Genomic DNA, 17,579 nt, shown 5'->3' with positions numbered 1-17,579 from the left:
GCTTTTATCATGGAAGACAATCGATGGGACAGCAGAAAAAAATGGGTGTAAATAATACATTGAAAAGTCGCACTTTGCTGCTTCACTTCTGAAGCATTGTGTATGTTGGCTTGGTGTCCATGTGGGGAGTTAAACAGAAAATCTAATATGAAAACCAACAAGACTGTGACAACAGTGCATTCATCAAAAAGACTGGACTGTTAGAATAATACGTTTTTATTCTTAATAAAATAATTTATGAGGATCAGAGTGGTCACAGCATAACACATGGGTCTCCTCAACTTGCTTCACAAACTTACTAACATGGGAAGCATGACCTGAAGTGACATCATCATGTGCGTCATCACAAAATCTCCACCTGCTTGACTTTTACTGAACGACTGCCTGTTGGCATGTCCTAGATGGGATATATACACTTTTGGTTCACCCACCCTCCTTACCTGGGCTGTCATACTGTAGACGCCCACACTGTAAATTCACCAAGCTGTTATCACTGTATCACCAGAAATAAGACTTAAACAAAGTAAAGGGTTTCCTTGGGGATTGGTTGAAAGTTTAGTATGCAAACTTCTTGAACTCATCGTAAAGCACCAGCACAAAGGCACCACCCATGCCTCTGATCACGTTAGACCAGGCACCTTTGAAGAAGGCTTTTGGTCCCTCGTCCTTGATGATTTTCTTCCAGCAGTCGATTGTGCCCTTGTACATGATGTCAGCTTTGGAAATAAAAAGAGAAGAAGACAACGGACATGAATAATGTTGCATAATGCCCTCACATGAATGCTTAATAACTGTGCAATAACTGGGCCAAACGAATCGAACATGGTTTCACCTCCTTTGCGTCCAGACTGCATCATCATACGACGTCTGACTGTATCGAAGGGGTATGAGATGAGACCAGCTACAGCAGTGACGGTTTGGGCGATCATCCAGCTGACGATGATGTGCGTGTTCTTGGGATCTGGCAGCATACCTATAAGAAGCACAAGTTAAGTCACCCACGTGTAAAATGCACATGTACACTTAATACATTCTAGTGTAACAGCTGTGCGCACCTTTAGCCGTGTCGAAGCATCCAAAGTAGGCCGCTCTGTAGATAATAATACCCTGCACTGACACGTTGAATCCGAGGTAAAGACCCTTGAGCCCATCGGTTTTGAAGATCTTGGCAATACAGTTTCCAAGACCAGTGAACTCTCTCTCTGCTGTGCCCTTGCCGATGTCTGCAGCCAGCCTCGTTCTGGCGAAGTCGAGAGGATACACGAAACAGAGCGAAGTCGCACCAGCGGCACCACCAGATGCCAGGTTGCCAGCGAAGTAACGCCAGAATTGTTTTTTTTGATCCACGCCACCGAGGAAGATCTTCTTGTACTTGTCTTTGAAGGCGAAGTTGAGGGCTTGGGTTGGGAAGTAACGGATGACATTGGCCAGGTTGCCTCTCCAGAAAGAAATGAAGCCCTGTTCCTTGGGGATTCTAACCACACAGTCAATGATTCCCTTGTACTGTGTTTCTGCTGTGATCTGCTTGCTGGCATGCTGGACCTGCAAACAAAGCATAAAAGTTCTGTATTGGACACACGTGTGCCATAGTTCCATGTAAATGTAAACCTTGACACGACAGGGACCATTTTTTCTAAATAGTATGCAATATTTGAGCAAAATTTTAATTTTAAATACATCATTTTGGTATTTACATAATCTTAGACTACTATGTTTAATATTCTCCGGACAGACATCATGTAGTTGTAGGCCCAGCAGAGGCACACTCCTGTCACTTGAGACCTCACTGTGTATTAGATTACACACTTCAAGTTAAATTTAGCAGTCCACTTTCACTGACTATTGCAGCGGTCATCTGTAATAATAAAGGATTAATTAACTTAATAAAAGCACAAACAGCATGATGAACTAGCTACTTATGGTCGTTTTTCTGCAACGCTTATTAGGAGGGCTTGCCACCCTTACTGTCACCAGAAGAATTCTGCGTAACTTGGCGCGTAAAACTATTTCCACATCAATCCATGACCTCTCACGTGCCCACTGGCATTACGCACGAGACCAAATGAGTCCAAAGGGCCATTTCTTTCTTGAAAAACAATTCTTGTGTTGCATTTTGTGTTTGAGTTATCGCAGAAGCCCCACAATTACGCACGCTTTACGCAGACATGCGACCGTGCCAGAGGCAGCAGTTGGTTCAGTCATTTTACCTGCAGCAACAGCTTGACTCTCTCAATGGGAGCGACAGCTGTTTTGGAGATGGCAGCGGCGATGCCACCGGCCAAAAAGTCTTTCATAAAACTAGTCACCGCGTCCGACATGATTGGTTGTTTCTTGTGGAGATCCGAGACTTCTGACTTTTCCAAAAGTGGCCAAGATCCTCAAGGAAACCCTACGCTTCTCCAAGTGGACGAGGCAACCCCCATGTGTCTTAATATATGCGGGGCAATTATCGCGAGAATCTTGAGTGATGGATTTACAGTTGGTCGAACAGATAAACGAGGCCGAATAAATTTCCGAGGTTAAAGTTCAACTCGTGCGCCATGTTTCTGAAGTCAAGAGTCGGCCTACCCGGGGACGTTTAAAGGACACAATGTGTGTAATTTGATAATTATTAAAAGTCAGATGTCACTAATCCTTATGATGGAGAAGTCCTTTATCTAAAGTCCGACTGGAGAACAGCTTTTGCATTCTGTCTACACACACTTGTGGGGTTTATTGAGTTTCCAGAAAACTGAAAAAAAAATCTGTCTTTATTAGAATAATATTAAGGTAACAATTAAATTTCATAGCGTATTAAATGTGTATCATGACTTCAACCCCAGTATGACATTTACAGAGAGCTGTGTACTCTGTAAATCTGTAAATCTCATGGTGTAATTTTTATCCAATGACTCCAGTTGCTAAGGCCTCGGGAAACCTAAAAGAACATAAAAGAGATTTTATCTATCTATCTATCTATCTATCTATCTATCTATCTATCTATCTATCTATCTATCTATCTATCTATCTATCTATCTATCTATCTATCTATCTATCTATCTATCTAAATACAATCTGTTCTAGGACAGGGCAAGTGGATGGAACACATATTTACTGAAAAAAAGAAGAAGATTAGAATGATTTTTGTATCATCACACTGGCAGTTTTGTCGCATATTCATTTATGATAACTACAGGGAGTGCAGAATTATTAGGCAAATGAGTATTTTGTCCACATCATCCTCTTCATGCATGTTGTCTTACTCCAAGCTGTATAGGCTTGAAAGCCTACTACCAATTAAGCATATTAGGTGATGTGCATCTCTGTAATGAGAAGGGGTGTGGTCTAATGACATCAACACCCTATATCAGGTGTGCATAATTATTAGGCAACGTCCTTTCCTTTGGCAAAATGGGTCAAAAGAAGGACTTGACAGGCTCAGAAAAGTCAAAAATAGTGAGATATCTTGCAGAGGGATGCAGCAGTCTCAAAATTGCAAAGCTTCTGAAGCGTGATCATCGAACAATCAAGCGTTTCATTCAAAATAGTCAACAGGGTCGCAAGAAGCGTGTGGAAAAACCAAGGCGCAAAATAACTGCCCATGAACTGAGAAAAGTCAAGCGTGCAGCTGCCAAGATGCCACTTGCCACCAGTTTGGCCATATTTCAGAGCTGCAACATCACCGGAGTGCCCAAAAGCACAAGGTGTGCAATACTCAGAGACATGGCCAAGGTAAGAAAGGCTGAAAGACGACCACCACTGAACAAGACACACAAGCTGAAACGTCAAGACTGGGCCAAGAAATATCTCAAGACTGGTTTTTCTAAGGTTTTATGGACTGATGAAATGAGAGTGAGTCTTGATGGGCCAGATGGATGGGCCCGTGGCTGGATTGGTAAAGGGCAGAGAGCTCCAGTCCGACTCAGACACCAGCAAGGTGGAGGTGGAGTACTGGTTTGGGCTGGTATCATGAAAGATGAGCTTGTGGGCCTTTTCAGCTTGAGGATGGAGTCAAGCTCAACTCCCAGTCCTACTGCCAGTTTCTGGAAGACACCTTCTTCAAGCAGTGATACAGGAAGAAGTCTGCATCCTTCAAGAAAAACATGATTTTCATGCAGGACAATGCTCCATCACACGCGTCCAAGTACTCCACAGCGTGGAGTGTTCATAATTGAAATGGGTATATATTTGTTTTTTGTTGAGTTGCCTAATAATTATGCACAGTAATAGTCACCTGCACACACAGATATCCCCCTAAAATAGCTAAAACTAAAAACAAACTAAAAACTACTTCCAAAAACATTCAGCTTTGATATTAATGAGTTTTTTGGGTTCATTGAGAACATGGTTGTTGTTCAATAATAAAATTATTCCTCAAAAATACAACTTGCCTAATAATTCTGCACTCCCTGTATGTGTTTCAAAATGTCACTTGTCCAGCTTTGTTAGTAGGGAGGAGAGGTTATTCACTGCAGAGCCACTGATGTAATCTTGCTCCACCTCTATGGCCCCACCTAACCCTAACTCTCTGTGGTTAGGGTAACTCTCTAAGTAATGCATACCACTTGTCAAAAAGCAAAAATATAGTTTTAGGTCATTTTTTCTTGTTGCATAAGAGATGATATGAACTTACCTGAAAACAGGTAAACTGGCCAACCTGGATTTGTTCCACTGAGGGGTTGCCGAGCAAATGTTAACCAACCAGAGTATCATGTTCTCTATAGTGTTCCAAAATTACCCCATTCACATATTTTCCCCAAAGACTTACTTTCTGTTCAATAAGCCAGGGCAATACCAGATTCACTGCACAGAAGTTCAATAACATTAATTTAAAAATTTACAAACTACACTAGGCCTTTATGACAAGTTCAAGCAAGAAGGACATACAAATTCCGCACAGTGTTCAAACCCAGGACCTTCTTGTTGCGAGGTAACAGTCCTAAACCACTGCACCGACATATATACACCACTGATTGCTGAAGCAACTTGTGCACTATTATAATACTTCAGTAGGTTTGTAACTTTTACTGAAGTTAAAAGCATAAATAAGGTTGTTTTTTTTCCACTTTGCAAAGCAACTATCTAACACAAAATTATATTTAAAGTCTTATGCAGCTCCACTTTTCACATAATAAATTTGGAATAGGATTCTGAAAATCGTGCCCAATGTTAGCGTTTCTGCACAGATTTTATTTCTGATAAATGTTTGAGTTGCCGTCCCCCCGTCCTGAAATGCTTTGTTCTTGTTAACACTCTAAGAATATGCCTATAACTAACTACCACCTTGTGGCCACTTGGTGGCGCTTATTGACTGTTTAGATTCACAGCCAACTTGACGCTACAAGGCGTCTCCTGTCAGGATAGCATCAGTAACCCCGTTGTAAGACTACAAAACTCATTATTCCTACATTTACACTCAGTCTGTATGTATATGTGTGTATGTTAGACGTAGAAACAGATTCTTCATGGTAGTATATCTAACACCATGGAGACAATATTATTATTATTTATCTATTTAGTTCATTATCAAAAACCATATTTGCTGAAGCTCTTATTTATAGAATGGGGGAAACAATGTTTTTCATCTTTAACTTTTTAACTGTGTTAAATGTTTATCTGGAGGGTCCCCTGGTTGTGGTCCTTCCCCTTTTCCCTGCTGCTGACTTTTGAATTAAAAGAAGTCACTGGGTGGCACCAGAGAGCTGAATTGCACACCAGAGCATCACTAACGCCTCCAGAGTGCAACTTGTGCGCTCAGTAAAACAGGTGCTTTTCCTTATTTACTTACCACACAACAATGAAAATAATGCACCACTTTATTTGCCCCCCCTCCCACCACCCAGGTCAGAGGTCAGGCTCAGCTGCAGGCCTGTGACCTTATTTCTAGTTAGGGATTCAGCATCTTGTTCACTTGAGCACTTCGGTAAGGCAGATGCTGGCTGGCACCGGGACTTGCACCTGCTTTTGAGTGAGCAAATGTTGGAGTTTTTGCAGTTACAAGTGCACAGACTCAAACCTGGCTTTTTTAGTTTACATCATTGTCTTCTAAGGCATCTTTATCCTGAGTTACAGCAGACAGCCTCATTTAATGGGATTATTAAAGGCTACTTTTGGAAAGTATTCTTGAAATGAAACTATATCTTGATCCACTGCATCAGTCATCTTCTGTTAATTGAAGATGATGTGCACTGAGGGAGTTTTGGATGACCTAATATAACCTAATATTCAAAGAGAGATTTTTTGTTTCTAAAAATGTTCTTATGACTCGTCATCTTCAAGGATTTTCAAAGTCTACAGGTCTTCATATGAGCTGTGAATATTATCTGAAGTGATCTCATTATAATTCTAGAGAAGCAGTTTAACGTTGCCTTTACTGCTGTCAAACCTCTTTTTGTGCTATTATTTAAATCTAATCTAGGTTTGCAAAAGTCGTTGCTCAGTAACCTTGGATTTTAGATTGAGGGAGGGGTCACCCAGGGTGGGGGTTGAGTTTGGATTTGCATTTTGAGTATGAAGAGCTGCAGGTGTCAGACAGTTAACCCCCTCCCACCGCTCCGAGAACACGCATACACAGAGCCGTTACACACCACTCTTACACTAATACAGTCACTGATTTTATCTGTTAAGAAGCAGGCATGTTTTTCTTTTCTTTTTTTTAATTCCCCTGAGCCCCTATTGTCTATTTGAGGCACGATGAGAATGGAGATTATGAATGTCAGACAGGGTTAAAACCACTCATATGAAGGTCAGAACTCAGCAGCGTAGGTTTCTTCTGTCTGGAGGATTTAATTTAATTTTGCCACAATGCAACAAAAACTGCTGCAAACCTCCTGCGCTGCCTTGACAGTATTAGTGTTTCGTCCAAAACATTGTAAACATTAATGTTTGTGTTATTTTGATTTACAGTATTCACCAACCACAGTCGCTTAGTTTTCCAAGATACTTTGACCTCTCATGTACACAGGTTAAAAAAGAAAAACCTTTCATATAAACCGAACCGAACCAAACCGAGTTTCTGTGCATCTCTTAACACTTTCTGACTTCTCTACACTGTCTGTAGCACTAAGCTCCAACTGGTCCTAAGGCAGCATGGGGATACGACACAAAAACCAATAATTATACAGACATTTGGAGGATGTTTCATAATTCTTTGTCCTATCTCCTACATATGAATCAGCAAACACCCGGCTCCCTCTTAAGAGAAAACCATATTGTTTATTTTCTTCCTCACAATACTCAGTCCCGTGAGCTTTGTGAGTTTAAAGGCACAATCTTAACACAATCCCATGGCCTCAGATCCAGCATGAGTTCTCCCTGGCAGACAGAGAGACTGTGCTCTTTGGGGCTCAGGAGATTATTTAAGTGCTTTCTGTCTTCCCTTTGGTGCATTATTGGCTGTTGGCCCCTCTTCATAAACGTTAAAGGGGCTGACTGGGGACTAAACATGTCAAAAGCACGTATGCGTGTGTGTGTCTGTGTGTCTGTGGATATAAAAAAAGATGCAGACATGGTGAGAGGGAGAGCGCATCATGCAGCTGCCATTTAACACCCGCAGTCAGGGCAGTCCCCATGGCAGAGCATGCAAGGTGGATGAACACACACACACACACAGCTGCGAAGGAGTAAAAATCTCCATGACCAATCAGAAGGACCTGGAGACATGCAGTCAGTGGGGGACTAAAGGATGGACCGGGCAGGAGTGGGGGCTTCAGATTGACAGACACTTGAGTGACAGGAAAAAACATGAGAAAAGGAAGTGGGGGAGAGTGACAATATGAGAGCAGACGTGTTGCTGAGGAAAGAAGAAGAAAAGATGAGAGTTAAGAGCGAAGTCTGATGATTGCAGCTGTCAAATAAACCTGAGCACTCAAGTTCATTGTGTGTTGGTGTTTTGTTATGACAATGTCTGCACAACAATTACGTTATTAAAAATATGTTATTAAAAATATCTATGAAGATGATTCACTGCTGGGTGGTCATGGCACAGCTACAATATTTTTTGACATTAAAGGATACTTAAGGATAAAAATTCAGACACATGACCTGGAGCTGTGGGAATTTTTCATGGCTATTTTCATCATTGTCTGACCTTGAAGAGAAAAATGGTAATTGCTTAGTCAAGTAAATAATCTACAGATAAATATATAATGTACAATATTGAAAATGACTGTAAGACAATGATCAACATATGTTAATATAACAGGGACATATTGTAAACAGAGCACAGGGAAGAAATATCCAGTAAAGCATTTTATCAGCTGCACTTAAAACCAGGTCAAAGTGCTCCTATGAGAACTACTAATACAAAATATCTGCAATAAGAAGAAGTGCTAAGTGAGGTAGTAAAAGATGCTCCTCTGGTCCCAGAGGAGGACTGCAAGCAATCCTCCTGAGAAAACTGCTGAATTTATGTATTTATACTACTTGTCTTGTCCTAATAATGTGGTAAAGCAGTTTTAGTAACTGTTCATTTATTGATTCACTGCATTTTACTTTTACTATTAGGGCCAAAACCTTTGTACAGTCCCAGTTAATTTTCCAAACTTGTTATACTTTTCCAGCCAGATTCGTATTCCGGGTTGTTTGAGGTGTCATATTTTCACCCAGCACCTCAAAACAAATATAAATTACTATAACAATAAGAAGCATTGCATTTGGCGCTAATAATGACTCACATACAAAATTAGAGACTTAAGAACCTTCTGCGCTGGTCTTTAATGATAAAATTTCAGGGATTCATAGATTAAGTTTCCTAAATTGGATAAATTTGCCATTTGTAAACTGGCAAATTTTCAGGATTTGGTGTGGCTGTGGTGCAGAATGAGCAGTAACAGGATCACCCAGCTTGTGTCTCTGTGTGAGAGAGTGTTTTATAAGAGGTTTACTGCATTCATTCATGTCTTCTTCTCCTTTTAGATCTTTTTTACTTACTAAGAATGATCAAGTGCACTTTTACATTCTTTGTTCTGGTTTTCATGCATCAGAATATCTAATATGCATAAACCTAGTGGAGGTTCATGCACACTGGCGTTCACATTCATCGGCTAATTGATGTCATTCTTGTGTAATCCAGGTACACATCTGGCCGAGGAAATGTGTGCAAACCTCGTCAGCATAAAGCAAAGTAATGAACAAAATCTCTCTTCTTTTCTTTGACGTTAAAGTCTCTTTTACCTTCCACTGCCATGGTTTCTTTGCACCACAGCGTTGGAAATTTTAAATAGTTGCACTCATCTCTTCCCATAATAGGAGTATTTCACTTGGACTGGTGGTCAGTGAAGACAACCTAATCAGTTCGGAGTAGTCACATACTTGTAAAACCCTCGAGATGATGGTCCCTCTCATAGAAGCACATGCACGGCATTCATTCATTTGTCTTGCTGCTCGGAAAGACAACAACCTCTTCAAACTTTAGGGTCGTTTAAGACGGATTCTGAACCTTCTCAAGAGCTCTTACTTTCAAATTAGTGCTGCCATTATAGCTGTGAAATTATCTCTGCCCGGGTCAGAGTGTGCAATGAGGAAGGCTTTGTTGCACAGCTTGTTGAGTTTACATTTTAGAGGCTCTATTGTGTAGATGTACTTAAAAGTACAGGTTTTGTCTTGGAAATTTGTTGTACAAAGGCTCGGCCACTTTCTTGCACAGAGGGCATCTTTCTGCATTTGCAGATAGAAAACAAGAAGACCAGAAGAGATTACTTCAAAGGCTGTGAGAAAATATATTTGAGAAAATGCATATATATTTGTCTTTATTTGAGTGTAATAATGTTTAATTATAAATTAAAATCAAATCTCAAATAAGTCAAGTAAAAAATGCAATGCTGTACAAATAAATTTGATGCTTCGTTAAACAAATGATAGTCTCATGTACTGTATGTTGAAACAAATATGCTTTCATTATGGTGTAGATTAACCTTATTGTTCTTTTTTTTGTACTTCTTTAAAATTAACAAGTTTTTTTTAAAAAGTGGATAAAAGTGATCTTCACAATTTTTATTTTTTTTATTTATTTATTGGATTTTAATATCAAATCATGTTCTTAGGTAAGAATATTTTAACTCTTTCTTAAAGACAACTATGTGAAATGTAATTATATTCTTATCTTGAGCAGGTTAAATATTTTTGTTAAATCTTTATTGTTCTGTGTATTTGTTTTCATATTTATTCCATTATCTTTATTTAGGGTTTTGTGTGCATGTGTGTGTGTAAACTTTATTAAAAATAACATCGACCTTGCGTGCTCACACACCCAGAAAGGTGCTACTCTACAGATGTTCAGAGATTAGAATCTGACAGACACAAAAATAAACTTTTGAAACTGAAATGTGATTTTGTTTTTCAGATATTTTTGCTCCACCCCAGGAGAGCGAAGATGTTGTCATACATTGTTTGCTTCCGTCTGCTTTCTGATACTCACCTATAACACTAGTGTATCATTTTCATGCAAAGCACCCAGTCACACATCTTTGGTCCGGGATAATGTCTTCATGTTGTCTTTGTCTCAGGTTTTAGAGTATTTCAAAATCTTAAAGGTAGATTAGTTCAAAAGCAACTCAAAGCCTTTGGTAAATCAATTTGTTTTCACGTGTGTTCCTCTGTCAGTGTGTGCGTGTGCCTGACAATGCATGGCTAATTCATTGATTGGGGGATAAGTCTCTGCTTGTGCATCCATCTTGATTTGATGGCCGAAGAGAGAGCAGATTGACCCTGTGACCCTTGTGTGTGGGGTGGCGCTCTTCTCTTCGCTGTCCGGAGCTCCTGTCAGTGGGTTAATGAGCGACGGCTGCTCGGGGCATGCTGGGCCCTGGCTAAGTGACCAGACCGGATGACCACCCTCTGCCCCGACTCTTGCATCTCTCTATGGCCTTCAGTTAAATACCCTCTGCTCTTCCTCCCTCTCTGCGAGAGAAACTGGGACTCAGGATTTAAGCTCGGGTTTGTGCAGCTGCTGCTCAAGCTTTCACTGCTCAGCAGCGGAAATGATCACTGAACCTGTGGCAGCTGTGCAGCAACTCTATCAACACAGGAGCATTATTATTAAAAAAAAAAAAACCCTGAAAGCTGAAACTGACTTTTAAGCATAAATTTCATTAGAATAAATGTTATCCTGATGCACTATTAAAACATGTTTTAATAGGTTTATTCATGTAACTCATTGCTTTATGCTTTTAGAATTTTTACATATGTAGAAACTTATTTCACTCACACTGAAAGATGTTACAGCCTATTTATAAGACTAGTACATGCCTATATCCTGTTCTGCTATGTAAATGTAGTTTTACTCATTATCAGCCGGTTATCCACACAATACATTATAATATGTAAGCTTTGCGGACATGAATAATGACATAATCCTTTTATAAGTGTTATCAGAATCAGAATCAGAATCAGAATACTTTATTGATCCCTGGGGGAAATTATTTTTTGTTACAGTGCTCCATTATAAACCAACATTAAGACAAGACAGACAATACACTAACTAAGAATAGTACAATATATACATATAAGTACACAAACGCTAAAAAATAGTTCATTTTAGTCCTCTGGTAGTAATTGTTTCAATTATCCATCCATCCACCCATCCATCCATCCATCTTCTGTGGTGTAGGAGTATTGGCATCCTTTGCTGTAACTGTAACAATCTACTAAAAATGAAACAGCTTTTGAAACACCTGTCTCGAATTTCATAATAATCGACTACAACACTGTCACAGATTACTGCACGTGACCCACTGATCTAGGTAAAGTGCCTCAGACCTTATTAAATACATGCTCTAACAGTGAAGGTGAGTGTTTTGCCACATTTACCCTGACTGACACGGAGCTGTAGTGATGTATACAGATTTACCGAACTCAAACATCCCACTGGAAAGATGAAATTGTGATTTTCTTTATTGTTTTATTATTTATTTATTTATTTTTTCTTGATTTCTTATTTGCTGATGTAACCTCAGAAATCCTTATTAGTTGAATCATGAACTAAAAAAGTCAATAAAACATCAAACAAATAGATTACAGTGATTTAATCAGGTAATATATTTAATTGCGTAAACCCTGTTGAGACATGAATAGATTTTATACATTGTTAAAACAAAATTATTAACTACTATCTGTCTTTCTTTTTTTATTGGATTAGGATGGTTGGGATGTGAGGACAATAACTTTTAAATTGTCTTGCTAAATGTTTCTTTGCCTTTTTCTTTAACTCCTCTTAATTTGTCCTATGTGTCCAACAGATTTGACCCACGGAGCAGCAGACTTGTTTCTCCGACCCTAACCACAGCACGCCAAAGTACAGCTGAAAGCAGCCCATCCCAGAGCGGACGTTTGTTAAAGTGAACAGGGTAATGAATTTTAAACTGCTCTAGTAACAGCTCTCAGACATGTGGTTTTAGTGTGTGAGCATGGGTGAGTGGGTGGGCGTGTGTGTGTGTGCGGTTAGGATTTGCAGTTGTGGCTGTGTCTATGTATCTGTATAAATGTAGGGGGATATGTGCATTAATGGTGGGGGTGTTAGGTGGGGGTAGGGAGTTAGCCTCTGTGTACGTGTGAGTGTATGTGCTGGGGATAAAGACCTAGCAAATTAGCCTGGCTTAGCTGACAGGTGACAAGGGTTGTTTTGAATGGGGATTTTGTAATACCAACAGTGAGCAAAAAGCCGGGGTACCAAGGGACTTTTGAAAAGAGAGAAAGAAGACTTTTCTTCTAGCAGTGAAGGAAGAGAAAAAGGGCCCTGAAGGCTTCGGGGGACTTAGGGATCTCACTAATCAAACCTCCACCGTCTAGCACACTCATTTTTATTCAAAACGTAGAAATGCTAAATCATTCCAATCGGATTGATCCCTGTGTCAGTGCCTGTGTGGTATTCTCATTCTCTTCTTTCCGCCATGTCCTCAACTTTGACATATCAGTCAAGCAAGGACACTCTGCCACAAAGAGCACTGATCCGAAGGCAGACTGATGGCTAAGAAGTGGCATTTTAAATGTTATTTGTAAATTTGCATGTATTTATTAGGTCCTCTTGAAACAAACTGTTTAAAACACCTTTGTCTTTAGAACTCCAACAAAGCAACATTAGACATGCTCCCCGAAAGTTGTTCTGTTCATCTGTCCAGTCATGTGGACGTTACTCATCCAAGTGACTTCTTCAGTCTCTGCTGATCTCTGAGGTTTGAGGTTTGACTGAAACTAGCACCACTGATGGGCTGTGAGATCAATTTCCTCATCATTAAACAGACATGCTGTTAAGTTGTGCATGACATTATTAAGTTCAGATTGTGTATAAGAATGTGTAATAAGACACAATCAAGAAGGCCTTGATTTTGTTGCATGCGTTAATTACACACAGAATACATGCATTTTAATAATAAGGGTGTTTATAAATTGTTAAGCTCAAACACACACATGGAGGCCATTACATAGGAGGGTAGTACATTAACTGGAGATTTATTTTTAATATAATGCTACTTGCCTCAAACTTCCTGTAGCTTAACCTTAAAACACAAAATCCCTCTAACATTTTGTGATTTACATCATGCTTAGACACCCTTGTCATGTTGACCAACTTAACAATGCAAAACGAGCAATAAATGAATTGGAATAAATATTTAGAAATGTTATTTTCTAAAAGAATAATTGAATTGATGAAATAAATAATAATAAGTTTGTCTCTCTGCAAAACAGTTCATGCACTTTAGATTCAAACACTGCATTTTTATGTATTAAAGCTATGAGACTGGATCAGTATCTAATATTTTTTGTTTTTTGCCATAAATGCATCTATACATTGAATTCATAGTTCATTTGGTCAGCCAGCCTTAATGAGACAGAAATGCCATTATTTTTTTAAACATGTTTTTTTTATTTAAAAAAGATCTGAGAACAAGAAGCTTTCACAAAGGAAGCAATCGACAAACAAAAGCAACAGAACAATGCAACAAACGAGACATAAAAAAACAGCAGAAAGACGTCCAGAAAATCAAAAACAACTTTTAAAACCTCCAAACAGAAAATATGTGTCTAGTTTTCAGTATGAAATCTGCATATCATCATAATACTGTCTCTTTTCTGTCTTTAGAATATAAAATATCTACATAGAACTCATATTTTTTGGATTAAACTAAATGTTTGCTACTGAATATCTTCACAATGAAACTGTCAGAGATTTCAAAGTATGTCTTCACTTTACAGTCGAAACTTTTCCGCTCAGTCTTTGGTTCAGAAGATGTGATTGAGGAGACGTTCTGAGCTACACCTCAGCTTGTGGCACTGGAGGTTTGTCTAGTCTCGTTGGGGACATATAAAAAAAGGAGGGGCAATATAACTGAAAAATACTATTGCTACCTAACAGCGAATGTATAAACATGTATTTTTTCGATGTCGCCTCTCAAAAGATACAGATTACAGATACTTTTAACTTATATTTACTCTGTGTCTTGTAATACTTTAGGCAACTTGAACTCCCATCTTTGCACGTGCTTTTAATGAACAAGTTCCTGTAAATTTCCTCACCCAAAAACAAAAAAACCCTTCAGCAATCACATATATCACCTTCTCCAAAATAAGATAAGATGAGATAACCTTTGTTAGTTCCACATGTGGGAAATGTGTTTATTATAATTATTATAAGACAGGATGCTGAGTAGAAAATTATTTAATCAAACTTTGCACCTAGATAGAGTTAAAATGAGAAGTTTAATTAAAAAAAAAGAAGCTCATTTTGTTTTTAGTTGAGACAGTAGCATGTTTTTCACTTTGTTGCATCACATCGTTTTTTAAAAGCACTCTAAGCATTTTGGAAGCTGAGAAAACCAAGAAGTAACATCTTTCTTTTTTAATATACCAGTTGGGCTGCTCTATGTTTCAGGCCCACCTCTGAAATATTTTTCAGTTTGTAATGCATTGATTATATTCAGTGGGTGGCAGGTCTGCACTTCAGGAGTAGTTTAGTACTCGGTCTGTGACTCTGGAGCTGTGCTGCTTTGTTATTGTGTTGCTGAAATAAACCTGGCAGTAAAATGTGACTCTAAAACCTGTAGATATGATTTAGCTTTATTCGTGCTTTGGTACAATTCCATATTTGGTTGTTCAGATCATAGTATAGTTTCCCACTACACCTTTGGACAATTACTGGTTAATCTAACCCTACTAAATGTATGTCATTGGACTTTGTGAGGAAGCCAGAGTAGCAGGAGAGAACTGACACATATACGAATGTGCAAACCCCCCACAGAAAGGCTCCAGCTGGATTCAAACCCACAACCTTCTTGATGTGAGGCAACATTGTTAACCACTGAACCACTGTTCTGGAGTGTCGCCCAATAATCATTTATTCACTTTCCTTTAGCTTTAATGACAGCATCCTTTCACAACTTTTGGTGCACATAATATTGCTGAATGTAAACCCCCATTTTTATTGACAGGCTGAAAGTAGCAGCAATGTTCATGAGCGGTCCTGAGGCCACACACTGACTTTCTCTCTGGATTCTCTGGATCTTTGTGCTGTGAATTATGTATTTTATATCAGTGTTGAAATCACCACATTCTTGCAGTTTTATGTTAGCCGGTTATCCCGATTAGTTCTGACATCTTCTTCCTCTTGGTTGCTTTACACAAATGATCCAGTCTTTTGTTGCCACCCTTGTCCCAGCCTTTCTGGAATTTGACAAGACATTTCAGAATGAGCTCTTTTTTTAACGAAACACTCCATGCTGTATTTTTTTTCACGTTTAGTACATTGTAAAACCCGTTTGGGAAATTAGAGCACAAATAACAAATGAACATCCTTTGTTTTTCACTATGCTAGGTATTGAAAACAGAAATAATGCAGCAGTTTTAGGGCAAACTTTTGAAACATGCAATCATTGTAATGTCTTTCTATTATTATAGCATCTCTACCTTACAATAAAAAGTGCCTTTAGGTGACTGCTGTTGTTATTTAGTGCTATATAAATAAAAGTGACTTGAATTAAATCTCATAAAAAGCTAATGAAGTGAACAAATGAACAATCAGGACGGTAATAAGCAAATATGCTAATTTGGACCCCTTCTTTCCATCCATCTTGTTGATTTACGCGCCCCAACCTCTCCTGAATGTTTTCACCTTAGAACATGGATGAACCTCAGAGTGGATTAGTGGTGGGAGTTAACAGAGGACTCAGTAATTGGTAAAAGAAACAAATTTTTAGGGTTAAACATGCCTGCTGTGACCCAGTCTGTCCTGCAGAGAACATTTACCCAGGCAAACAGTGGCCTCTCCCTAGCCCCCACCTTAGCCCCAACACACCCACCACAGTAGCCCCCTAGGAATGAAAAGAGGAGCACTGATTCAACTCTCATCCTCTCCAGCATCCTCTCTGAGATTAAATCATGAAATCATTTAGTGTTTGTGTGGTCTTCTCTGGGACGTGGGGAGAAAGGATGGACCGGGCAGAGAAAGAGAGGAGCTTCAGTCAGTGTGTGGGAACCACATAGGAAGAAATCCCTGGCTGATCCTGGCCAAGACACTTTGTTTTTCTCCCCTCCTCTCCCACCCCTTCCCTCCCTCTCTTTCTGTCCATCCATTTTTTGGGGTTTTCATTTTTATTCATAGGGTGGTCGGGGTGGAGGGAAGGGTGTCAAGAAAGCAGGGGGCAGTTTGTGTCTGTGTGTGTGTGAGTAGGAGGAAGGGATTGTTCGTCGGCCGATGCCAGTGGAAATAGGTGCAGGCCTCAGACCAGGCCTGGCAACAATAGCCACAGTGTTGTTTGGGTAGTTGCGTCCAGGACTCTTGGACATTCTTCCCATGTCAGTATAATCACTACTGGGAGGTAGCTCCATTACGGATTACCATATCATTAATAGTATCCATGACTTTTGTTCAAAGGCTACTTGTGTAATGTTGCCTTGTGGATGACGGCTAATCCGCTGAGCTGCAGCTGTAGGAAAGAAGAGGGGTAGATCCCACCATCAGTCTCTCTCTCTCTGCCTCACACACACACATATAGACACACACACATGCAAACACATATAGAGGCATCTCCCTGTCTTGGCCCACGGGGATCAGGCTGCTGAAAGACAGATACAAACAACAGTCAAATACAAAGTTCCCCCCATAGCGAAAAAGAAACATCCATTCTACACTTCCCAACTGATCCCCTCCTTAAAGCCAAAGACCAGGCCCCTGCCTCCACCAGCACCATCATCTCCCCCTCCTCCCCTCATCTCCCCTGTAACTGAGTTGGCTGTCATCCTCCCATTAAAGCCCTGCGCTCTTTAGCGCAGCCTTCCTCTCAGATGGTGGGCCAGATTAGGAGGGGAACAATAACAGTTTTCAATGTAAAATGTGCATCTTGTTAGTCTTTTTTCTCTCCTCGCCTATCTTAAAGAGCGAAGCGTAAGCAGCCATTCAGAAAGTTATCTGTGGGTGTTTTCTCTCCTCACACACCGAGGCTTGTTCTGTCGTTATTTTAATCCCCCTGTTTTTCATTCGACCGCTGGATTTTCTGTTTTCTCAGCTCAGATATCTCAACTCAGCACTCATTTGAACTTTAGCGAGATTTGAAGTTTCACACTGATGTGTCTTTATGTGTTAGCACCGCCTACAGAGATGCTGTGGGAGT

At 39.7% G+C, this 17,579-nt stretch overlaps 1 protein-coding gene across 1 annotated transcript; it reads right to left on the bottom strand.

The window, feature by feature from the left end:
* Positions 1 to 198: 198 nt before the first annotated feature.
* slc25a4 (solute carrier family 25 member 4) lies at positions 199 to 2,422 on the bottom strand. Its single transcript, XM_004549481.3, has 4 exons — positions 2,208 to 2,422; positions 1,056 to 1,542; positions 833 to 973; positions 199 to 716 (listed from the first exon to the last, which is right to left on the bottom strand). Exons 1-4 carry the CDS (start codon positions 2,316 to 2,318, stop codon positions 556 to 558), a joined length of 900 nt encoding a protein of 299 aa, XP_004549538.1. The 5' UTR covers positions 2,319 to 2,422; the 3' UTR covers positions 199 to 555.
* Positions 2,423 to 17,579: the final 15,157 nt, after the last annotated feature.

The sequence above is a fragment of the Maylandia zebra genome, linkage group LG6 (assembly GCF_041146795.1).
Source record: "Maylandia zebra isolate NMK-2024a linkage group LG6, Mzebra_GT3a, whole genome shotgun sequence".
Classification (NCBI taxonomy): Eukaryota; Metazoa; Chordata; class Actinopteri; order Cichliformes; family Cichlidae; genus Maylandia; species Maylandia zebra.
Note: the sequence above shows the minus strand (reverse complement) of the source record. Positions and strands in the feature narration are given on the sequence as shown.

Bases quoted from the DNA above. Each gene is read 5' to 3' on its own strand.
- slc25a4 (XM_004549481.3), bottom strand. From the start codon at position 2,318: ATGTCGGACGCGGTGACTAGTTTTATGAAAGACTTTTTGGCCGGTGGC. The intron at 974-1,055 runs GTGCGCACAGCT...TGCTTCTTATAG, and splicing joins ATGCTTCGACACGGCTAAAG to GTATGCTGCCAGATCCCAAG. The intron at 717-832 runs GTGAAACCATGT...TTATTTCCAAAG, and splicing joins GCAGTCTGGACGCAAAGGAG to CTGACATCATGTACAAGGGC.